General features: G+C 35.5%; 3 protein-coding genes across 3 annotated transcripts; 1 reads left to right on the top strand and 2 right to left on the bottom strand.

Moving 5' to 3' along the window:
- Nucleotides 1-466: 466 nt before the first annotated feature.
- Nucleotides 467-4,135, top strand: LOC139853107 (translation initiation factor IF3-1, mitochondrial). Its single transcript, XM_071842480.1, has 9 exons — nt 467-557; nt 935-1,147; nt 1,258-1,345; nt 1,458-1,525; nt 1,646-1,744; nt 1,923-1,979; nt 2,162-2,230; nt 2,636-2,728; nt 3,321-4,135. The coding sequence occupies exons 2-9, from the start codon at nt 944-946 to the stop codon at nt 3,951-3,953; spliced, it is 1,311 nt and encodes a 436-aa protein (XP_071698581.1). The 5' UTR covers nt 467-557; nt 935-943; the 3' UTR covers nt 3,954-4,135.
- Nucleotides 4,136-5,213: 1,078 nt separating this feature from the next.
- On the bottom strand, nt 5,214-8,575 carry LOC139855022 (receptor-like cytosolic serine/threonine-protein kinase RBK2). Its single transcript, XM_071844284.1, has 8 exons — nt 8,482-8,575; nt 7,444-7,881; nt 7,109-7,360; nt 6,648-6,802; nt 6,484-6,563; nt 6,267-6,402; nt 6,003-6,152; nt 5,214-5,366 (listed from the first exon to the last, which is right to left on the bottom strand). Exons 1-8 carry the CDS (start codon nt 8,573-8,575, stop codon nt 5,214-5,216), a joined length of 1,458 nt encoding a protein of 485 aa, XP_071700385.1.
- Nucleotides 8,576-9,518: 943 nt separating this feature from the next.
- LOC139855447 (uncharacterized protein At4g15545-like) lies at nt 9,519-12,791 on the bottom strand. The gene is made up of 10 exons (XM_071844671.1): nt 12,430-12,791; nt 12,263-12,331; nt 11,585-11,641; nt 10,899-10,965; nt 10,772-10,816; nt 10,721-10,738; nt 10,391-10,621; nt 10,263-10,305; nt 9,881-9,959; nt 9,519-9,767 (listed from the first exon to the last, which is right to left on the bottom strand). The coding sequence occupies exons 1-10, from the start codon at nt 12,715-12,717 to the stop codon at nt 9,675-9,677; spliced, it is 990 nt and encodes a 329-aa protein (XP_071700772.1). The 5' UTR covers nt 12,718-12,791; the 3' UTR covers nt 9,519-9,674.
- Nucleotides 12,792-25,105: the final 12,314 nt, after the last annotated feature.

The following is a 25,105-nucleotide window of genomic DNA, read 5'->3' as shown; positions in this document are numbered from 1 at the left end:
ATACGAACTCCGATAGAGTTGATTCAAAAGCCCAAACGTCCGTAACTCAAAGGGCTACAAAATATCATTATTTTCTGAAAACTTTGGAGGGGAGAGGGCCCCCTCCTGCCCCTACTAAGCTCCGCCCTTGGGCTCACCCCTCATTGATGTTTGCTTTGTGGTTAGATAGTGTTGCGGGTGGGACTCGGGTAGTTTGGATAATTCCTTGTATGAGTTTGGGTGATTTATATTTCGAGTTTCAATGTGACTTGCGGTGACTTCTGTTGTTTAAATAACGAGTTTTGCTTGTATTATGGACATCTATCGATTAAATTGTTTTTCAAATTTTCGATCTCAATCGACAAATAGTGTCATTGCCCTTTTAATTAAAACTCATTTTTTTTTTTTTTTTTTTTTTTTTACAAAAAACAACGACTGTGTAAAATAAATACGGAGCAATTGTCGACCCACTAGATTAAAGTCCCCAACCCGACCGGTTTTTATTTTGTGTTGCGAGTTGCGACATCTCAAAACCCAAATAATAATCAAATTTCATTTATCCACCAATCTTCTTCTCGGTATTATTCTTCAATCATGTTCAAAATTGATCGAAATCACGTTCATTTATTACTACATATATGACATATATGATCCTATATAACATTTTGTGCTTATAACAAATTAATCTGAGTATTATTCCCATGTAGTCACCAAAACCCTAATTTATTTACGCTTCCATTAATTTTTTTTTTTTTTATTGATTTGTTTCTGCACATGTTGTGAGTTACTTCAATAATTAGAACCAGGTTTAATAAAAGTAACTTCCTTTTAGCTAAAATGTTTTTGTTTAAGAATCAACAAAAAAACCCTAAATTCATAGATTGTACATTACTTTATGATGAACATAATCACGCATTGAGGTAGCTTAATATTTGAATTGATTAATGTGACCTAGGAAAACAAAATGGTGCTGTTTTGGTGTCGAACTAGGCAAGCGCAGCTCCGATCTTTATCGAATCAGTTCAAGCGATGCTATTTTCAGAAACACACGCCCTCTTCTGTCATCCATGAAGGTAAAATTGGTGTTGTGAATGGTCAAAGTTTGACTTTTCACAAAATTGGACCAGAGCTCGGTAACTTTGTGCGGTTCTTTGCCGCTCCGGTTCAGGTGATCACTTGCCACACTTATACGTACATTGTATTAATTATATGTAATCATTTTGTTTTTAAATGTTTATGATGGTTAATTAGGAAATTTGTATTGAAATTGTTTGTTAGGCTAAACCAAAATACGACGAGAAAGCTAAGGGGCCGCGTATGAACGATCAAATATCTGCTCAGTTTGTAAGACTTGTGACCGATGAAGGTTTGTCTACTCTTTCAATTTCTTTTTTTGTAAATGTTTTATTTGTGTTTATGTCATATACTTTTAAACAATATGTTTTTCTTTATAAAGGTTGGAATAATGAAAATTGCAGGGCATAGTGTAGTGTCACGGCATGAAGCGTTGGACCGTGCACGAAGACTCGGGGTTGATTTAGTTGAGGTACAATTCTTGTGTGCTACACCTTTTTTTTAATTATTTCTTGTTATTTTTATAAATGAAATATGAAGCCTTTAAAAATTGGCATACTACTACAAAAAAAAATTTCACCGTGTGTTGCAGGTTCAAGCGGATGCTAACCCTCCTGTTTGCAAACTCATGAACTATAACAAAGAAATGTATTTGAAACAAGTGAAGGAAAAAGAACAATCAAAAAAGAAGGTAAACGTTTTCTGCTGAATTCCTTTTCTTGTAAACTTGATTTTTTTTAAATTATATAATAAGAGCTGTAGTTTTACTATGTGGAGATATTAGTTGTATAGAACTCTAAATCATGTAAGGATACAAGTATGATATATTTCATATTCTGTTGTCTTATTTATATTTCTAATTTTTGCAGTCTGACTTGGTTTTGCGTGGAGGAGCTTTGAAAGAAGTTCGAATTACTTATAAGATCGTAAGTTCCCATCATATATTATTGTTAATGTGAACTGTTTATCTGTTTTTCAAAATGCAAACATTCCTTGCTCTTACAATTATGGCTATCAATCAAAGTTATTATCATAGTTCTTATAATAACTTGCTTCTTTCATGGATGCCATTTACATAAGTTTTTTGACTAAGGTCTTATGAATGTAGGACAAACATGATTTGAAAACAAAAGCAGATATGGTTAGGCGACTAGCTGAAAGTGGTCACCGGGTCAAGGTATGTTAATATACCTAAATTGACTTGTCATATGTTGATAAGGATTGTGTTTTGAAAGAAACTCAGCCATATAGTGAGATATCTAAGTACCAATCAACTAAGCCTAGCAAATGGGTTGGGTTGGGCCGAGACCCAAATGGGTTTGGGTCAAAAAAAGGTCTCAAACTTCAAACGGGCTGGAAATTGGTTTCAACTGGTCTAGGTGGACCTTCTAATATATTAATGTACTAAAGATGGGTCCATATTGGACCCATTCCCTTTGTTTTCTCGAGACCCAATGGACCCAAATTTTGGTGTATGGGTCTTGATTGCCTGGTATACAATCCACAAATATTCTCTAATACTATGATTGGTTTTGATAATTATGAATGTTGTTTTTGAATGAATTATTATTGTGTTAACCAGTGTATGGCAGTGGAACCGAAAAAAAAGGGGAGTGAAAAGCCGAGCACTGAAAAGCAGGACTTTGGAAAACTTCTATCACAACTCACTGTTCTGGTATAGTTTCCTTTTTTCTTAGGATCCGCTATCGGGAAACAAATGAAATGGGTTGCATGGATTGGGTCAATTAGAAACAATTGTTATCCAGATTTTGTCACTCTTCGGGTGTGTTTGGTAAACAAACTGGAGCTTATGTATGTAATCATATAAAGGGTAATGATGTAATTTCATATTTGATAAGCTCATAATTTATTTTCATAAGCTACTTCAAGTAGTTTATGTTTTAGAGCTTATTTTTTCATAAGCTCTTGAATAATCTCCTATCAAACGATGCTACTAGCATGAGCTTTATGAAGAAAAAAAAGCTTAAGCTAAAAGCTTGCGTGCCAAACACACCCGAACCTTAGTTATGAGTTTTTATGAACAAAATTACAATAACAATGTGATTTTTGAATGGATTTCATTGGGAGGATTTGCATCAAAAATAAATTTTGGGCGACTTTCAACCCTGTTTAGCCCATTTGACTTGTTTTTTTAAGTGGCTATTGTTAATTTATCTGTTTGGCCCATTTAAATAGATGGGATGAAATTGCAACCTATATTTTTTTTTTTAATCTAATATTCTAACTAAATAATTTTCGTGTGGTAGCTTGAAGATTTTTCTCTTGTGGAAAGTGGGCCTATAGTTGATGCGAAACAAGCATACGTTGTTGTCCGACATGTCAAATATGGTCCTTTAAAGAAAGGTCCCGGAAAAAAGAAGCTTCTAGAAATGTCAAACGATGACTCTTCAACCGATAGCCCGGAAAAAGATGAATCTGATCCTGAACTCGATACGGGTCGTGACGATACAGTAGAATCAGATTCACCTGATGACGTTGACCAAGAGCGCATGGTCAAGTTTGCACCGGAAACGTCAAACAGGTATGCTACAAGACAAACAAATGCTTCAGTTCCTGGGTCAGAAAACAGGTATGCAACCAAGGGCCCAAGTTCAGTTCCTGGTGCGAAAAGGTTTGGACCCGAAAGTCAAAGTCAAAAACCTGGTGGCAATCGGCAATTTGATTCAAACAGGCGGGGACCAGGTCAAGCAGCATCAAGTTATGGGATATTTGGTGCACCAAAACCGAAGGATGATTTTCAGAGGGAAAAGGGACCCACACAAGTAAATAGGTACCAGAAAGGACCAAACTCACAACGACCAAGTTCTGATTTTAGTAGAGAAAACTCGAATATCAACCCTAATGGAGTAAGGGAAAGACAGGCTGGTTCTCGAAGATAAATACACAAATTGTACTATGAACAATGCAGTTTTGATATTTTAATATGAAGTTTAGCCCCTGTAGGCCTGCTATTTAGTTATTGTTGTGTTATGCATCACTACAGTGTGCACACTTTGATAGCCCATTGGATTATAAAAGCAACTATTGAGTTGGATTAATACAAAGATCACACTTTCAATAATCAAGAGGTTTTTGGTTCTTTTGCCATGTTCTTTTATTCTGCAAGTATGTTGGTTGTTTAGAGTCCAAGGGCTGTTTATTTATTTAATTATTTTGTCTGTATCAAGTCATGTTTCCATTTTTTTTTTAATGGGAAGGGTGTATGATTCTATGTCTCCTAGAAATAGATTAATTTTCAGATTAAATGACAAAGAAACAACAATTTTATTTACTGAATTAAGTGCTGTACTGAATTGCTGTAGAGAAACAGATCATTGACGGAATGACTTCTCGTCCGGACGGGAGGAATAAAAAACGCCCGTCCAAAGCCTGTTAATATGTTGAATGTGTTTGTTGCGCAAGGTGCGTTTATTCTGTTGTTTTGGTGGTATGATCAATAGATAGTTTTTTGATCTTGGGCTATTGTATTTTGTTAGGTTAGTTTGTGTTATGTAGTTTTCGACATAATCGGGCTCGTCTTAAGTTAGCGTTTAGTTAGGTTAGCGTAGTTTGGTTTTCTTTTGTCGAGCGTTTTTGTCGCGGTTTGTTTCCTTGTCCTGTATCGTTTAGGATTCTTTGATCTTTTGATGAAGTTTCCTTTTTATTTTAATAGTATTCGTTTTTCAAAAAAAAAAAAAAAAAAAAAGTGAAAAGTAAACAATCCTTACTTTTATGCGTAGAAGTATACTTGACAAACGGGTTGGGTCAAAACTCGAAAAGGTTTGGATTGAAACGAGTCATGGATCAAACGGTGAAAATTTTAAGACTCATTAAGGATCCGTTAAATCTTATATATATTTGTTAGGGTTCATATGGGTCTAAATTGGACCCATTCTTTAACGTTTTTATGGACCCAATTGGTTAAATACCTAACCCAATGGATTCATATTTGAATATATGGGTCTCAATCGTCGGGTATATGAACAAGTGACGACCAATCTAATGACGAGTAGAACAACTGTTCATACAACTGTTGATCTTGACCTACATTGAGTTTTTCTTTGAAACATATGTTCCTCCTCGAAACTGATACGGAATGATAATTTAACTTTAACTTGGCCTTTAGCAATGTCACAAAAATTTAACAATTAATACAATGTTTATAACTCCATTTGATTTTGGTCAACAAGTAGATCATCTATATGTTCATCATTAATGGTCTCAGCTGATTTTCTCCTTCTGAAAGCAGCCCTTTTTATAAACTTTTTGCCATTATCAGGAATGCCTTCATCACCACCTAGCATCCTGTAAACCTATGCATTACACAAATATGAAACATGGTTACAGCCTTTCTTGATCAACGTGTTTATTAGAGAGGTCCCAATGGTTGTGTCTTGCTCCCCGTCCACACCCCAGCCCAAGAGGACGCTGTTGGCAGCGGCTAATCCTCCTCTTAGTCCTTTTGTAAAATATTTGAGGACGGAGTATATGTATTTTATGCATTGTACTAATTGTACTAGTAGTATTAAAACTTGTACATTCTGTAATTAAATACTCCGTAATATTAGTGGGTCCCAATTTATTTGAGGGAGTATGTCATGGATGGTAGTTTTAGTCCTGAATTTAGTCCGGGAAGAATGCTGATGTGGCGCTGATGTGTCACCTAGTCCTGGAAGACTTGAGTGTCACCATTGGGACCTCTCTTACAGATCTTACTGACAAATTTTTTTTGACCCACAAAAATATTTTAAGCTTTTTTTTTTTTTTTTTTTTTGAAAAGCAAACTCACACACCCACACACACGAATTATTAGCACTAATATATACACGTCCCCCTGGACTTAAACCCCCCAACCTCTTGGTTGAAGGGGGCCCCATGGGCCAATGGCCCAATGGTTAAGCATGTACTTTTTAATGCTGTTACTGAGCAGTAAAAATTATAAACTTTACCATGCTCATTTTCGGACGTTCCATTGGACTATGTTTGATGCATTGAGAAGCAATCCATATCATGTCATTTAGCTGCTCCACGTCACAGTCACCATCAAGACGAGGATCGAGAAGTTTCTCAACTTCTTTTGCGCTAATCAAACGTTGAGCCTGCAAATTTTCAAATAAAATTGGCTAAGATATTGCAGCATACTTTAATACTTATAGTTACTTTTCAACCATGGTTAGTTTTATGGGTTGCATCTGAAGGAAGAAAACACATACCCACATAACAAGACTCTGTTGTGACTTATCTAAAGCAGGACGACCCGTTATGATTTCTAACAAAAGAACTCCGTAAGCGTACACATCAGTCTTCTCATCAACTAAACCATCCATAAAAACCTCAGGAGCAAGATAACTGTAGATTTAAAAAAAGATCTTCAAATTTTTTTAAAAAAGGACAATAAACACAACGTAAACTAGACGTTTGCTTACATACCCAAATGTCCCTTCGAACTGTGATACAGTGAGGTTTGCCCATTGATCAGGAAGCCATTTTGCCAGCCCAAAATCAGATATCTATGATTACCCCAAAATTTGATGATCATAATGATGTCACATATCAAACAAACAGGCTAGGGATAAAAAAGTAATTTCAAGTACCCGAGGTTCAAAATCTTCTGAAAGCAAAATATTAGCAGCCTTGATATCTCGATGAATGATTCTCCGTTGACAACCCTCGTGAAGATAAGAAAGGCCTGATGCGGTGCCCAAAGCAATGTTATATCTAATTCCCCAATCAAGTTTCTCTTTCTGACCTGTAATTTAGAGGTGGCAATTTCGACCCATTTATAGATGACATGGTCAATCATGGTATTGTTTTATTTATATCTGACCAAACACGTTAGCTAAAAAAGAAGACGCGTTAACGGGCCAAACAGGTGGAAATTCTCCCAGATGCATAAAACAACTGCCAAAAACTAAGTTTCTAATCATATTTGGTAGACCAACTGTTTATAGAAGTTTTGACATTTTAGCAAAAGCTGTGTTTAGTCAACCTAAACTTTTTGACCAGTTACTTGAGCTTGACCCAACCCAAATGAACCATGTAAACAAGAACTAACCGAAAAGAAGAGAAGCTAAGCTTCCATGATGTGATAACGGAAGAACAAGATGCATGCCACCTTCAACTGTGTATCCGATAACATTTGAAATGTTTGGGTGGTTAACGTGTACGAGTATGCCAAGTTCGGATAAAAAGTCTGACGTCATCTCTTCGGGTGTTCCTCTGATTAGCCGTTTTACAGCTATAATTTGCCCGTCTTGCAAATGGCCCTTGTAAACTTCAGAATAACCTCCCTCACCAATTAAGTTTTCTTCATAAAAAAGACAAGTTTTTGAAATAAGGAGTTAATGTTAAGAAAGATTGAAACTTTACTCCAAGAAGTTATAAACGAACCATGACTGAAGTTGTCGGTTGCTTCTTTGAGTTGTGCAAGCGAGAAATTTGTCCATGAAGCTTCAAAACAATACAAATCGGCGTCTAATTGGGTAGGAATTTCAGGCATGCTTTGCATGAGTTTGCGGCTTTTTTTCTTAGTTAGTTTCTTAATAGAAGGTATGCTAGGAAGTATGCCAGGATTAAACGTATGCAACGTTACAGATGGCGCTTTCTTTAAATTATGTAAGAACCCACGCGATTGTTTCGAAGGAGTTTTTGGATCAAGTTGAGACGATGAAACTGAAACATTGTAGTCCTTAGTCGAAGGAGTTTTTTGATCAAGATGACACGATGGAACTGAAACATTGTAGTCCTTAGGTGATGCTGGTTCAGTTTGACTTTTGATATCGTTGACATCCCTTAGTAGTGGCTCGTCGGTGTCTTCATCATCCTTATCTACACAGCTAAATTTTAGCAATTAATGTTATAGTAAAAATGGTGATACGGGGGTAACTCGAGTGAATGAAGGACAATGGCAACTTGCCATTGTATTTCATTCACTTGCATTACCCTTGTGCCATTGGCAAGTAGCAAAAGTAGGGGGTGGTAAAATGGGGATGTCAGTTGGATTGGTAACAGGTCAGGAAGAGTACAGGTCAAAATGGGCAGGGTCCAGATGGGGTTCAGCAGAAGCACTTGTGCAAAAAAAAAAAAATAATAAATAAATTACAAGTTTCTACTTGTTAATGTTTTCATTTTGAATGAACTGATGTTTCGACCAATTTGACCCCTTTCCTCAAAAAAAGGAGGTAAAACTGACCCTCTGACGGCCACCCACCGACGGGTCCCACGACCAACTTTCTCATGGTTAAAGGGACATGGGTCTGAGTTTGAACCCATGAAGGGACACTCCTTAACTTGAGATAAACTAGAGCCGGCTGACTCATTCATAAGTAAATGGTCGACACACTTCAAAGTAAAGGTACAATGGTGAAATAAACAGGATAATAAACAAGAGATATATTGATCAAATGAGGAGATACAACATATATGTACCTTGAGCAGAAATAGGTACTGAAGAATCAGAGAAAAGAATTCGGTTATTTTCTACTGCAAATATAACACCTTCCTTCTTTACGTCTTCAGCCATGTATTACTAATGAAAGTAACATAAAAATAATCTAATTTTAATTTACAAGAACATAATACAAACACAAAGATCCATATTCACATAGAAGATGAATAGACCAACAAGATCACATTTTTATCATACTAAACTAAACCAATATCATAAAATTAATATTAATATTTTAATATACAAACACCATTGGAAAGCAATTAATTATTTCATACAAGATTTATATCTACCAATGTTAAAAATGAAAAATGTAAAACTTTTTATGGTTGAAGATTGAGACCTTAAGGAGTCTGAAGGAACACCATGAAGAAGATTGGTGACGAGATACAAGAAGATGAATCCTTCGTTTGATTCTGGTGGACACGAAAAATGTGAAAGAGAAAGAGAGAAATTTAGGAGACATTGGAAATAAGTGGTAGCCATGTCCATGTTTGCCCCCTCTCACCATCTTTCTGTTTTAAGTAATTTTTTATTTTTGTTATGATTGGTTTATATGTCAAAACATAATATCAATTAGTACAAAACATACAACGTACAACGTAACAAACAAAATGCAATACATAAGATTCTCAATCGATTAACATATTAGTAGGTGATAATTTGCAACAAAAAGTGGTTAAAATACATAAGATTCTCAATCGATTAACCGATTGTTTGGCTGTTTTATTTGAACTTCAAAAGTTTTGAGATTTTAAAAGATGTGTTCACTGTATGTAATTAACTGTTCAGAGGACTTAATCCATTAAAAGGTCAGCAAAATCAACAGTTATTATAATACAACATTCAGTTAATTACCCAAACATGATACCCGATTTGAACTCACTGTTATAATAAAGTTTAAAGGTTATGGGACAAGTTAGATTCTTCACTTACTTACATTACTTCACATTAACATTAGTCTCCTTAAACCCAAAACAACACATAAGCCAAATAACATTCAAACAAGACCAAAACAATAGCTGAAAACTATCAGTACTTCCTTAAAAAGTTATGCGTTACTTCAACGTTTTTATAGTTGCAAATGATTTGCATCATTTTTTGAAAATGTAAAGTACAAATTATGACTTCTTTAATTACAAATGGTGACAACGAAAAACATGCTACAGTCCATTTAATGGACATTACGAGAAATTAATCCCTGAAAGATAGCGTAAAGGTCTTTGTTTTCTGGGCCAAAGATTTCATCTGCCTTCTGCAAAGTAACCTGAGAGACCACGAGGAATTAATTTAAAAAAAAAAAAAAAAAAAGTTAGCACTTTGGAGAGTTCTGGACTGGACTATAGAGTCGACAAACGAAAAAAAAAGATGTAATCGTACCTCCTTTGTTTGCTTGTGTGAGTTTAATTCCTTCACATTTGCCAAAAAAGCACTGAATTGCTCATATGACAATCTGCCCCTGAAGAATGTAAACGTCGAGATACATGATTGTTGAAAAACTGAAAAAAATTCAGTACAGGTGGTAAAACGGGCGGGTCAGGTTTGTATGACCCAGAACAGGTTATTTTTATATAAATATAACCAGTGTGTGAAAGCGTATTACATTATTATGCTCATATTTGAGTATTACTCCGTAATATAAGTTTTTCTTATAGAATGTTTTGCAAATTTTTATGCATGAAAATACTGTCTAGGCTACCTGCGACCCGTTTGACCCATCTGACCTGTGTCCTTAAAGCTATTTTTTAACCCATTATGTTACCTCACTTGTCTGAAGAATTCTTTACCATCCACTCGGGTCCGTCCTGGAACAAGTACAAAGGTGTAACACGAATAATGAACAAAAACACTAACGTGTACTTAAATAATTGTATGATCAAGAATCGACACCTGGCATCAAACTATAAGGGCTTGCAGTTCCTGATGAGAAGACAGAAGATCTGTCATCAGACATATTTGTCGTTAAAGCAATCGAGTGCCTACGTGGCGAAACTGGCTTAGAAGTCTTTTTCGGGGACGCAGAAGCTGAATGTATCGGAGGTGATCCTGGAGGTGTTAGTCGAGGCGTGTTTGTTTGTGACGCTAACAACATGCTCGGAATACGAGGTGGTCTTGAAGCGGCTTGAGAAACTACAATAAATTTCCAATAATATTATTCAAACAACAATAGGTTAAGAAATTCAATTAGAGAGTAATAATGGAATAATCTATGTAGCTTACCGTCTGTCACAGGCTCATCTTGATAAGAATTTTGTACGTCTGACGATTGACTAGTTATTGGTGAAGCGTTTGAAGGTGGCTCGGTATCTTCATCTTCTGAAAATTGGTACATATCTTGTAATATAAAAATTTACTACAAATATTAGGAATTAAGTATTGAAATTAGAGATTGAGTAACCTCCTGCAAATGACTGAGATGATAAGCTTGAATGATTTGGAACAATAGATGATGCAGTATCCCTAGCCTGCAACCTCAGTAAAGTTATAAACGAGAAGAGGACCCGTAAACTCTTACTGTTAAAAAACTATACTGCCGCAATCATCAGTCCAGATCAGCATTTCCGGTGACATTCTATGTACACATCCTATTCAGGTTATCCCGTGACCATTTCTGATCTGAAATGATGCTAGTAAGGTTTGAACCTGAGACCTCTTAGACCTCTTAGGCAACGGGTGGGCTATTTTGGGATGGTTTCCGGTCACATTTTAAGATAGGTCAAATTTCAAAATTAGGTAATATAAATTCAAAAATTCCTTAATTTAAGTAACCAAATACTGTTTTGTGTATTAGTAAGACCAAATTCCGGTTGAATTTTCAGTTCCTTTTAATGAGTGAAATGATGTTCGGTTACCTACATTAGGAAGTTTTGGAACTTCAATAACTTTTTTTTTTCTTTCTGAAACTTAACTTTTCTGATGAGGTAGTTAGCAGTTATACTTTACTGCTATTGTTGGCTTGAATTAGAGGTTATGCCTTTCAGCATAGTAATCTCACCGTGTGAAAGTTGTTACTTGAAACAGTTGAAAGTATGCACATATAGACTTTGAACAATCTAAAACTTTAAAAGAGTTTAAACTACTCACAGTACTTCCATCATCATCTTGAAGCGACATCATGAGTGTCTTTTTGAAGCTCTCCAACTGTATCCATTAGAGGAATAAGATTCAGTTAAGTATTTGAGTAGGAACCAAATCCGGTTTTTAATTATTACTCCGTAACTAATACATTACATTATATATATTATATAATTACAGTAAAGATATCAAAGTCGCAACACAACATATAAAATAAGGGGAAATTCCAAAAATAAAAAGTAAGCAAAAGTTACAGGAAACTTTGACAGAGGTTACAGCATAAGCTCATTCGTACATTAAAGGACTATTGATAGAAATTGAACTTTTACTCCTCATTGTTACCAAAACTAACCTAACACTAAAAAGGAAAACGGATAAAGTTACTAAAAAGGAAAACGGATAAAGTTTTTCTTCTTCATGTTATCTGGGTAGGGGAACATTTTAATTCAAATGTATGCCGGCTAACCACCGGGTTATCCTATCACTGTTTACGACAGTTTTTATTGATATGGTGTGATGGTTTAGAGTGCTCATAGTTTTTCATTTCTTTTAACTTTCACTAATTAATTAATTATTAATTATTAAAGTATAAATAAATATACATATAAATATAAATTATAAATAATAACTAGCTACTATTACTATTTTCTAACATAGTTTAATCAACAAATTAACTCAATAAATCACCTTAGCAACATCGCGATTCAGCTTCTTAACTTGTTCTGATAAAGTCGCATTCTCGTTGACTAACCTTTCCTAAAACATTCACAACAAAACAATAACAACAATAATAATGAGAATTATAAAATAAAAAAAAAACCCCTCAAAACAGCTAAAGAAAGTAGAAAACTAACTTTCTCTTGATCAGCAAGCGAAATCTTATCAACAACATCAGAAAGAGAATTGTTAAGCGATTCAATTTGATTACGAAGATCATCGACAACAAGTTCGCGCTCAGCGAGCTGGTCACGGAGAACGGATGACTCTGATTCAAGAGCAGAGATACGTGTAAAGAGTGCAATGGAAGTGATTTTACGCGCGAAATCGAGCTGTTCGAAAGGATCAGATGGTAGCAGTTCGAGTAGTTCTTGGGGAAGATCAAATGTCATTGGTACTGAGACAGCAGATTCATTGGGCACCATGGTTTTTGAGTTGTATGAATGAAATGTTATGGTTTTGGTTTTAGAAGAAGGTGAGAACAGAGGGGGTTTAAAAACTAAAGGCTGAAATGGAAAGAGATAAGGAGGGATTTCTACATATTTTTTGGATTTTATATACAAAAACTTTATTTTATTTTATATACTTATATTTATATTTTATGATTTTTAATTCAAACATTTATTTATTTATGTTAAGGAATAAGGAGCATTTAAAACTTAAATTTGTCTCATAAATATTATTATTATTATTATTATTATTATTATTATTATTATTATTATTATTATTATTATTATTATTATTATTATTATTATGGAAATGGAAATTATATTAACTTAAAAGTTTTAAAACTTACAAAAAATTAGTGGGAAGCCTAGAGACAATCTGGGCCCCCACACCTCTAGCAATAGCAAAACCTATCCTAGTAAAAATATGAGCAGCAGCACCGGCACCAATATCTTGCGCCATCGAAATCTTCTGAACCCGCTTTAGCAAAGAAACAGCCTCCTTCTCTAATTCCCCAAGCGAAGAAAATGAGAAAGGAATGAAACCATAACCAATCGCCTGACAGCTAGATTCGTACTTGTCCCGCTTCCGACGAGCCGCATCAACCACAGCACGTCCAGGGACGAAGTTAGAAAGCCCAGACTGTGTCAAAGGAGAAGACCCTGTCAGGTCAACACAAACATCACGACCACGATCCCAGGAATAAAGTAACACATCTGCAGGTCTGAGGGCCCTGTCGTTCCCTCCAGACAACCCAATGTCAACCTCCTTTCTCGCTGAAATCCCAGATCGATAACAAACATCAACAAGGGAATCCCGAACAACATTATGTCGATGCTTAATACCCACCATACCAGCACAAGACACCGCGTGATCCCCGAAAATATCCCCATGAAAAACCCGTGAACAGGCAGAGCATGCCGTCGAGACAGAGAACAAAGGAACACCCAACCGGTAACACAACACACATCGGTAAGTCTTTGCGTTCATCGTCTGACCCAACCCCAAAATAGGGACTGCCCTTAGCCAAGCAGAGGTGTGATCCCCCTGTTGTGATTTCCACAATGCCGATTGTCGTGGAGATAAGGAAAAAGTGGATTCTGCAGAAGCGGTAACCTTTGTGAAATAAACATCTGCCAATTTCTTCATGAGTATTGGGGCAGCGACCTCACTCTGATTACCCAAAAAATCAAACCCAACCGTTTGATTAAACAGACCCAAAGCATCTTCGAAAGCACGACCAAGACCAACAATACCAGCATGTCGTAGGAGCTTGGTCTGCAACCCAGCAGACTGTAATCGAGATGCAAGGAAAGCATAATGACGAACATCTCCCGCAGAATAAACACCAAGCCCTCCAAATGCAAATGGCAAGGTGGCAAGCCGCCACTGCCAATCACCAAACCCAGGCCCTGAAGCAGTAACAATACGCTCCAAGGAAGATCGAAGGGCTCCATCGAAAGCGCGTTGAGCCGCCTCAAATATACTAGGAGGACAAGTACGCAAGGAAAAGTAGAGTTTAGAAACTCCAGTACATGCCCTAAGCAACAACAACTCACACTGAGGATCATCAAGCTTAGCAACCTTATCCATAAGCGCAATGGACTTGGTCACCCTTTGCATCACAAGATCACCAATAAACCCAGGATCGGAACTAGCGGGTGCCCCAAGCAACTTAACACCATTTAAAGGTCGAGCAATATTAGGAGGAAAGACACCTACGAGCCTGCTGCGAGGGTCCTCCGTAGGCCAGAAAATTTCAGTTTTTTCAACGTTGAGATGTAGCCCAAAACGAGGCCCGTCCTCCATAATCAAATCCAAAACCTTCCCCACCACCAAAGTGTCCCCAATAATAGTGCCATCATCCAAATACCACGCCTGAAGACATACCTCAAAATTATCTCTGATTTTAGAAACCAAGGGTTGTAAGACCAAAGCAAAAAGTAGCGGACCAAGGGGATCACCCTGTTGCACCCCCTGAGAAGACCATAAGGTGTGGTCCCCATAATACAATCTGGCTGGATTAGAGTAGCAAAATTCAACCCACTGAGAAATGCTCGGACAAAGGCGACGAACTTCACATAACATGACCGTACGATCAACTAGATTGAATGCATTCTGAAAATCAACTAATAACATCGAAAGGCCAACATCAGAACCACGATCCTCAATCAACCGATTCACAGCATGAAGAATGGCCTCACCACCTGAAGAAACACCAACACCAAATTGAAGACCATCGAAGTAACTTCCCAATGACTGGCCAACCATAGCAGCGCCAACCTTCGAAACAAGACGTCGCCAAACAGTACCCACAGCTATAGGACGAATACCACCACCGGGCTTGACAAGTGGTGTGAGGGGAGCACTAGCTATATACTCTCCTAATTCCATAGGGCACCTTCCAGCTAGAAAGAGATTAACCACCCCGGTAATTGAGTCAACCAACTCATCTGAGACTGCCACAGCAGCACCACTCAAGCAATCCATAAGGTGTTGAGCACGCAAACCATCCCTACCACATGATGTGCCACGAGGAAAACTTTTAATCTGACCCAAAACAACAGTAGAAGTCGTAACGAGATGAATGTGATCAACCGGCATATCAGGCAATGATGGAGCTATAGAGGAAGGGTGCTTAGACTGTAAATCCGCAAGTGTGGCATCATTATAAGGAGCAACGCCTGATGAAGAAAGAACACGAGCTGCAGCGGTGTAATGGCCATCACAAATCTTCCTACGACACTGTTTGATATTACGCTGTTCCAAATCAAGGCCCTCATCATCAACCACTGACAAAATAGGAGAATCCTCTGCCAAAGACTCTCTCACAAGCTGTAAACTACCACCCGCTGTCCCCCAAGAGCGAATAGCACTGGAAATATTCTCTTCCTGATGCCGACGCTTTATCGAAGACCGAGACTCACGACTACTCCGTGGCCGAAAGGTTTTAAGGGTACAAAGGGGTAACACCAACAAAGAGACCCAAGTAGAAATGTCATCAGGCTTAGAGATCACCTTATCAAGAGCACCTTTCAAAACCCGAGAAAACCCCAAACGACACTTGGGAGGGATAGACTTAACCGTGCGAAACCCCTTAGAGAACAAACGATCAAGGAGAGCCACGTCAAAACCATCGTTATGATCTCGCACCGAACCATCCACAAGACTAAGTCGAGCAGGAGAAGAGGGAGCTTGTGGCTTGGTGAAATTATGAAGCACAAAACGAACAACACCATTTCCCTCATCGGGGGGCGGCACATCCGGGCCCCTACCATGACGGCACTTAGCACGTACCGTGTGTGTTTTGTAGCAAACACCACATAACCAAATCCCCATACGTCTAAAAGTAACATCAGCCTCAGTATAAACAGCCAAATTAGAAGTAAGAGAATGTCGAGTGATATCTCGCGCATCGATACAACAATGACGATCAAGAAGATGCTTGATAAGAGAACTTCTTACAAGCCCATTTCCACTCCCATTTTGACAGCCACTAAGACCCACAAAGGGACAATGAAACTTCACAGCGGCATGCGACATAGCTACACGCAACTTTCAATAAATTTCACTGGAGCAATTCATCGAACCCCAAAAAAGGATGAGCCATCCCATACTTGATAGACAAGCCGAGAATGTACAACAACTCAGTACTAGGCAATTCTAGCGACAAAGAATCATTGAACAAAACTCATTTAGAGATGGACACAAATTTTAGGAACCGAAATGAATATATTAATGATGCATCCACGTGCAAACTCACTGATTTCTATCAATTAGAAAATGATTGATGCTTATTGATGCTCACAAAACATGACAGTGGTTGCTTGTGGTTTAAGACCAAGTAATTAATCAACAAGCTCTTCAAAGTCTATGAGACAAAAACACAAACAGTTGGTGGGCACTTTGAAAAAAGGAAAGTGTAAATCAACAATTACTGATTCTTTCCATTTTTCTTCAATGATTTGCACGTGATTAGAGTAAACGATATCACCACTTGCATATAAACACAAATACAATTATTATGGTTTTGCCATTTTAGGTCAAATCAATCTCATCTAAAACTATGGTAAGTTCATTAAATGACATCAGCTTAGTAGAGAATTTGATGGATTATTATTATTATTATTATTATTATTATTATTATTATTATTATTATTATTATCATCATCATTATTTATTTATAATTATATTTATATTTATATATAATGATTATATTATATAACAATTTATTTTTATTATATTATATTATTATTACTTCACAAAATAAGTGGGGCTCTATGGTTGGGGTTCTAAGTTCTTTGAAAGAAATCTTATATTCGAATCCTGTATAATATGAATATTTTTCAAGGGACGGGAAAGGGTTGAAACAGTCACCGAATAGAAAAAACTTTCTGACTTTACCCATTTTACCCTTTTACACAAAATAAGTGTATATAAATATTAAATCCTATCCATTTTTTTGTTTACCTTTAAATAGTGGTGTATAAATTCCCTTATTTTTTTAATGTATGATCTGTAAACATTAAATTGTAGTATATGTGTTTGATCATTTTTATTAGTGATAAAAATTTAATTAGTGTTATAATTCAGTAGGCTTATAACTACCTTTAGTGGTTTGATTCTTGATGTTATAATTCAGTAGGCTTATAACTACCTTTAGTGATTTGATTCTTGATTAAGAATACTAATAATGAAGTGTAAGAACAAAGATGATAATGGAGAAAGAAAGAAACACTTTGTAAGTGTATGAAATGGTGCAAGTTTAATGCTTGCATTCATGAGTATTTATAGCCTAAAATCTCAATATAAAAATACATACTTTGTGTACCAAAATTGACTATATGTATACACCAAAATTGACTATCCATATCTATATTATTATTATTATTATAACACTCCCCCTTGGATAGCAATTTTATTTTGTTGAAGATCAACTATAAATTACTGCCTCGTTAAAAACCTTGCTAAAGAAAACCCAGTGGGAAAAAACTTTAGCTAAGGGAAAAAGAGTGCAGCATGGAGTTGACTCCCCCTCAAGTAGACATCGCTTCAGCTGTTACATCTTTTGAACATGTCTCATGCCAATGTTATGAACGTGTGTTCTGAAAATAGCAGTTGGAAGTGCTTTCGTGAAAAGATCAGCAGAGTTTTTGCTGGATTGAACATATCTCATTTCAATCTCGTTGTCCTTAATGAGATTTTGAGTGTATGAGAAGAATCTAGGAGGTATGTGTTTGGTTCGGTCACTTTTGATATACCCTTCTTTCATCTGTGCTATGCAAGCTGCATTATCTTCATAGATAATTGTTGGACTTTTATCGCGTTCTAGTCCACAAGAATCAGTAATGATTTGTGTCATTGATCTCAACCAAAAACATTCCCGAGTAGCTTCATGTAATGCAATCACTTCGGCATGATTTGACGATGTAGCAACAAGTGTTTGTTTTTGAGAACGCCATGATATTGCAGTACCTCCATTTAGGAATACATATCCAGTTTGAGATTTAGCTTTATGTGGATCAGATAAATAACCTGCATCTGCATAACCAACCAAATCTTGTTTTGATTCGTTAGAATAAAATAATCCTAAATCAGTAGTTCCTCGAAGGTATCGAAATATGTGTTTGATCCCATTCCAGTGTCTTTTGGTAGGAGCAGAGCTGAACCTTGCCAACAAATTAACTGCAAAAGAAATGTCAGGTCTTGTACAATTTGTAAGATACATAAGAGCTCCAATTGCACTAAGATATGGTACTTCTGGTCCAAGAATGTCTTCTTGATCTTCACATGGACGAAATGGATCAGCTTCAACATTGAGTGATCTAACAACCATAGGAGTACTTAATGGTTTTGCCTTGTCCATATTGAAACGTTTCAAAATCTTTTCAGTATATGTTGTTTGATGTACAAGTAAACCATTAGGCATATGCTCAATTTGTAAACCAAGGCAATACTTGGTTTTTCCGAGATCTTTCATTTCAAATTCTTTCTTTAGAAGTTGAATGGCTTCATGGATCTCTTTATTTGTACCTATGATGTTAAGATCATCAACATAAACAGCTATGATCACATATCCGGATGTTGTTTTCTTAATGAAAACACAAGGGCAAGTAAGATTATTTGTATACCCTTTGCTTATCAAGTAATCACTTAATCGGTTATACCACATACGTCCCGATTGTTTTAACCCATATAAAGATCTTTGTAATTTAATCGAGTACATTTCTTTGGGTTTTGCATTTGATGCTTCTGGTACCTTAAATCCTTCAGGTATCTTCATATATATATCACTATCAAGTGATCCATATAGATAAGCAGTCACAACATCCATGAGATGCATTTCTAAATTTTTAGAAACTGCCAGGCTGATTAAGTATCTAAAAGTAATTGCATCCATAACAGGGGAATAAGTTTCTTCATAATCAATTCCTGGTCTTTGAGAAAAACCTTGAGCTACAAGTCTAGCTTTATACCTTGTAACTTCATTTTTCTCATTTCTTTTTCGGACAAAAATCCATCTGTATCCTACAGGTTTCACATCTTTAGGAGTGAGAATGATGGATCCGAAAACCTTTCTTTTATTGAGTGATTCTAATTCAGCTCGTATTGCTTCTTTCCATTGAGCCCAATCATGTCTATTTTGACATTCAACCATAGATGTTGGTTCTGGATCATCATCATTATTCATGATGTCATACGCAACATTAAATGAAAATTTCTCATCAAGATTTTTCATTTCATTTCGGTTCCATAATATTTTTGAATATGCATAATTGATTGCAATTTCTGTATTGACATCATCAATCTCCTCTGCAGTAGGAGTACTGATTTGTGGTTCTTCTTGAACACTTTCTTTTACTTCATTATCAGCTGATTTTCTTTTTCGAGGATTTTTATCCTTTGAACCAATTGGTCTTCCACGTTTCTGACGTGGCAAAGATTCATGAGTGACGTTATTGCCAGCTTTTGGAATTTCAATTCGAGATGGAGTATTTACTGCTGGTATATATGATTTTGTCACCGTTTTTGTATCTGTAAATGCATCAGGCAATTGATTTGCAAGTTCTTGTATATGCATTATCTTTTGAACTTCTGTCTCGCATTCTTTTGTGCGAGGATCAAGATACTTTAATTGAGGTTCACACCATGAAACATCATTTTCTTTATTTTTCATTTCTCCCCCTAATCTAGGGAACAATGTTTCATTAAAATGACAATCAGCAAAACGTGCTGTAAAAACGTCACCTGTCATAGGTTCAATATACCTTAATATTGAAGATGTTTCATATCCAACATATATTCCCAACCTCCTTTGAGGACCCATTTTTGTACGTTGTGGTGTCGCAATTGGAACATACACTGCACAACCAAATGTTCTAAGATGGAAAATATTTGGCTCTTGACCAAAAGCAAGTTGTAGGGGGGAATATTTATGACTTGCACTTGGTCTGATGCGAATCAATGCAGCAGCATGTAAAATTGCATGACCCCATATAGATACAGGGAGTTTTGTTCTCATTATCAATGGTCTAGCGATTAACTGTAAACGTTTAATCAATGACTCGGCTAAACCATTTTGTGTATGCACATGAGCAACAGAATGTTCAACAACAATTCCTATAGACATGCAATAGTCATTAAATGCTTGAGATGTAAATTCACCAGCATTATCAAGTCTCACCCTTTTAATGGTGTAATCAGGAAAATGAGCTCTCAATTTAATAATTTGGGCAAGAAATTTTGCAAATGCCACATTACGGCTTGATAACAGACAAACATGAGACCATCTGCTAGATGCGTCTATTAGAACCATGAAATATCTAAATGGTCCACATGGTGGATGAATTGGTCCACATATATCACCTTGAATTCTTTCAAGAAACATTGGTGATTCTTTCTCAACCTTAAGTGGTGAGGGTCTAGTTATCAATTTTCCAAGAGAGCAAGATGTACATGGAACCATTGTATCATGATGGATTTTTCTATCCTTTAGTGGATGTCCATGAGTACATTCAATAATCCTTTTCATCATTGTTGATCCTGGATGGCCTAATCTGTTATGCCATAAACTGAATACACCAGGATCAATATATTTTTCGTTAACTACCATATGTATTTCTGGTACATTTATATGTGTATAATGTAATCCAGAACTAAGTCTTGGCAGTTTTTCAACCACATGACTCTTGTCAGTGATACTTAAATATTTCTCATTTTCTGTTGTCACTGACTGATAATCATACCCGTTAAGGTATATGTCGGAGAAACTCAATAAATTTCTGCTTGACTTGGGAGAAAATAAGGCATCATTTATTAAAAATTTTGTACCATTTGGTAGTATGAAATTTGCCTTTCCTATCCCTTTTATCAAGTTAGCAGGTCCTGATATTGTATGTATAATTCCTTCCGTTGGTTTTAGATCAATAAAATATTTCTCGGATTTAAGTATAGTGTGTGTAGTTCCACTGTCTGCTATACAGAGATCTCCACCACTTGATTTATGTTGTATTCCAGCAAAATTCATATTGAACTTCATATATAAGAAATAAATAGTGAGTACATTAATATTACACAATATTTTAAACGCAAATAGATAGTACTGAAACATTTAGCAAACATAATGACAAAGACAGACGATATTAAATCGTTTATTTTTCGAAAGACACACAACTTAAACATTCAAGAAATCTTCATATAAATCAGATGGTTTCTCAGTGACTGTTGGATCGACGTTATCCACAAAGTTTACTTCCTTTTCTTTATCTTTCAGCGAATCCTGATACATCTTAACAAGATGTATAGATGTTCGGCAAGTATTAGCCCAGTGGCCCATTCTACCACATCTGTAGCAAGATTCTTCAGAATTTTTAGAAGAATTTTCTTCAACATCTTGTTTAATGGGCTTGTTTTGTGGTTGATATTTATATTTTCGTGGATTACTATTTCTTTGACCACCACGGCCACGACCACGACCACGTCCACGCCCATTACCATTACCATAAGGATGGTTTCTACCATAGTTATGGCTTTTGGCATGATGATGGTGATGGTTATTATAACCACGACCTTGCCCGCGTCCTTGTCCCTGTTTATAATTATTTGCAGTATTTGCTTCAGGGATTGCAAGTGTACCAGTAGGACGGGATTGCTGATTTTTCATTAATAGCTCATCATTTTGCTCTGCAACTAAGAGATATGAATTAAGTTCAGGATATGTTTTGAACTTTAGCATTCTCAAATTTCTTTGCACTGTGATGTTTGCAGCATTCATTGTGGAGAAAGTTTTCTCCATCATGTCTGCATCACTAATTTCATGTCCACAGAATTTAAGTTGTGAACATGTATTATACAGAGCTGAGCTGTATTCATTTACTTTCTTAAAGTCTTGGAACCTTAATGTTCTCCATTGTTCCATTGCAGCTGGAAGTAAAATTTCTCTTTGATTATTGAATCTGCTTTTGAGACCTTCCCATAAAACATGGGGATCTTCTACAGTCACATAATTATTTTGTAAGCATTCATCAATATGTTGATGAATAAAGCAACATGCCGTAGCTTGTTCTTTTTCAGAACAAGTGTTGTTTTCATTTATGGTTTCAAGAATGCCCATTGATTTAAGATGCATTTTTACTTTTATAACCCATGGCATGTAGTTGTTTCCAGTTGATTCTAAAGGAGTAAATTTAAGCTTTTCCAGATTCGACATTTTCTATTATCAAAAATTAAAACAAACATCATGATAAATTAGAGTCAATTTATATTCATAAGTATATAAACATTAAACATAAATTTAATATAACATAAATGATAAGTAGGTGACAGTGTCGACCATGTGTAAGCAATCATAAATAAATGTTATATAACAAAAATATAAATATTAGTAAACATAAATGAAAATTTGGCGACAGTGTCGACCATATATTTTTTCAGGTGGTATAACCGACCTATATCATTCTGGTGGTATAACCGACCATATATCATTTTGGTGGTATAACCGACCATATATCATTTTGGTGGTATAACCGACCATATATCATTTTGGTGGCAGAGCCAACCATATTTAGTATTAAGATTATCGTGCTGATAACGTGTTATAATTCAGTAGGCTTATAACTACCTTTAGTGGTTTGATTCTTGATGTTATAATTCAGTAGGCTTATAACTACCTTTAGTGATTTGATTCTTGATTAAGAATACTAATAATGAAGTGTAAGAACAAAGATGATAATGGAGAAAGAAAGAAACACTTTGTAAGTGTGTGAAATGGTGCAAGTTTAATGCTTGCATTCATGAGTATTTATAGCCTAAAATCTCAATATAAAAATACATACTTTGTGTACCAAAATTGACTATATGTATACACCAAAATTGACTATCCATATCTATATTATTATTATTATTATAACAATTAGTATACAATATAAAGTATTATACTTTATGAGGTAACTTAATGCTTTGAGACTTCAAAATTTATAGTGGATACCTGAGTTAAATTCTGATTGACTACAACTTTAAGGTCTTAGCTTAAAAAATAATATAAAATTTAAAAGTGATATTTATGTTTAAATAAAAATACTATGTGTTATATGTTACTCCGTAGTTGAGTAATGATTTTTCAACCTACTAATTCAACATACCGTCACCTTCATGTTACTCAATAGCATAACGACACATAGCATAATGACACACGGAGAGAACATTACTAGAAAATACATGTCATAATCCTAGAAGGATAAGGGGATTAGTAGAATGAAATGTTATGAGGTATAATCATTTTTGGTGTTTGTTAGAAAGAAGAAAAAAATATACTCGTATTGAATTTAAAGGGATTATAGTACAATTTATTCATTTTCAAAAATTCTGATTTAATTTTATTTCTTAAAGGCTTTTTCCTTACTTAGAGCTTAAAGTAAATTTCATGCAGGATTTTAAACTCATGAAAACTTGATTTTATCATTTTCATGGCATCTAAATATTATTTTTAATTTATTTTTATTTTTAAATTTTTTTTCCTAATTATTGGCCGGAGGTCCACTCGGAAGCAATCTCTTTATCCGTAGAATAGAGAGATGGATGACTTTCTCTACCTTTGAGAGTGTTCTCACTCTGGGTAGAGGAATGACTTATCTTTATTTTCGGATATGGAAAAGATTGTCTACATCTCACCTCCTCATACACTACTTATGTGGTATTGGGTTTTGTTGTTATTGTTGTTGTTGTTATTCATTTTCATTTTCTTTCGAGTACATTCCTTCTCTTAATTTGTAACATGCTAAAATATGTAACTGTAGGATATTTTTAAGCAAATAATCCGTAATGATTTGCGTTGGTGGATGGATTAGAAACTTTGTTGTAAAGTTTTCATTTGTAATCTAATTTCATGTGACTGCTATCTTTATCATCATTCAGGACATTAGTTCTCGACTTGCAAGTATGGTGTTGCTTTACTCTTTTGGGGACATCATTTCGTTTTTAGATCTCTATTTTATAATTTTAACACACAATCAGTAAGTTGTAAGTTGACTAATATATATATATATATATATATATATATATATATATATATATATATATATATATATATATTGGTAGGATCAAGAGGGAAGTAACCATTCGGAGGAAGCGGGGGAAAGCAAAAACTTTTTTTTTTTCGTTTTTTGAAAAAACTTTGTTCACGAACATTATAGATGAGATGAAAATATGAACATTTAGTAGAGACACTTTGTGATAAATATTTTTATTTTGGCGGAAAAACTCTCGAAGAAGTACTCGTAATATATAACAATTATCGTGTTTTTCGAGCGTATTTTGAAGTTTTAGCTATTGGGGTTTAGATATTAGGGTTTAGATATTAGGGTTTATAGGGTTTAGATATTAGGATTTAGAAATTTAGGGTTTAGGGTTTAGATTTAGGGTTTAGATTTAGGATTTAGATTGAGTTTTTAACACGAACGGTTTAGAGTTTAGGGTTTAGGGTTTAGGGTTTAGGGTTTGGTGTTTTGGGTTTATGGAATAAACCCAAAACACCAAACTCTAAACTCTAAACCCTAAACTCTAAATCCCATAAACCCAAAATACCAAACCCTAAACCCTAAACCCTAAACTCTAAATCGGACTAAATTTTACTTCACAAAACATGGGAAAAAAACGTTCATATTCTTCACGAACAATATTATGTTGAATGTTATTTTTGTCGATCGTTTTCCCGCCTAAATAATAACATTCATCACGAAGTGTCTCTTCTAAATGTTCTTATTTTCGTGTGATCTTGATGCCGGAAAAAAAAAATAAAAATAAAAAACGAATTTTTTTTTGCTTCCCCCCGATTGGTTACTTCCTCATTGATCATGCCTATATATATAT

Source organism: Rutidosis leptorrhynchoides, chromosome 6 (genome assembly GCF_046630445.1).
Source record: "Rutidosis leptorrhynchoides isolate AG116_Rl617_1_P2 chromosome 6, CSIRO_AGI_Rlap_v1, whole genome shotgun sequence".
Lineage (NCBI taxonomy): Eukaryota > Viridiplantae > Streptophyta > Magnoliopsida > Asterales > Asteraceae > Rutidosis > Rutidosis leptorrhynchoides.
This window is presented reverse-complemented; position numbering and strand designations above follow the sequence as displayed.

Excerpts from the sequence above, each read along its gene's own strand:
- LOC139853107 (XM_071842480.1), top strand. The coding sequence starts at position 944 with ATGGTGCTGTTTTGGTGTCGAACTAGGCAAGCGCAGCTCCGATCTTTA. Across the intron at positions 1,346-1,457 it reads AAGACTTGTGACCGATGAAG|GGCATAGTGTAGTGTCACGG; the intron begins GTTTGTCTACTC and ends TGAAAATTGCAG. Across the intron at positions 2,729-3,320 it reads TATCACAACTCACTGTTCTG|CTTGAAGATTTTTCTCTTGT; the intron begins GTATAGTTTCCT and ends TTCGTGTGGTAG.
- LOC139855022 (XM_071844284.1), bottom strand. The coding sequence starts at position 8,575 with ATGGCTGAAGACGTAAAGAAGGAAGGTGTTATATTTGCAGTAGAAAAT. Across the intron at positions 6,403-6,483 it reads CAGTTCGAAGGGACATTTGG|TTATCTTGCTCCTGAGGTTT; the intron begins GTATGTAAGCAA and ends TTAAATCTACAG. Across the intron at positions 6,153-6,266 it reads AACAGAGTCTTGTTATGTGG|GCTCAACGTTTGATTAGCGC; the intron begins GTATGTGTTTTC and ends GAAAATTTGCAG.
- LOC139855447 (XM_071844671.1), bottom strand. The coding sequence starts at position 12,717 with ATGGTGCCCAATGAATCTGCTGTCTCAGTACCAATGACATTTGATCTT. Across the intron at positions 10,817-10,898 it reads ATCTCAGTCATTTGCAGGAG|AAGATGAAGATACCGAGCCA; the intron begins GTTACTCAATCT and ends ACCAATTTTCAG. Across the intron at positions 9,768-9,880 it reads CACACAAGCAAACAAAGGAG|GTTACTTTGCAGAAGGCAGA; the intron begins GTACGATTACAT and ends GTGGTCTCTCAG.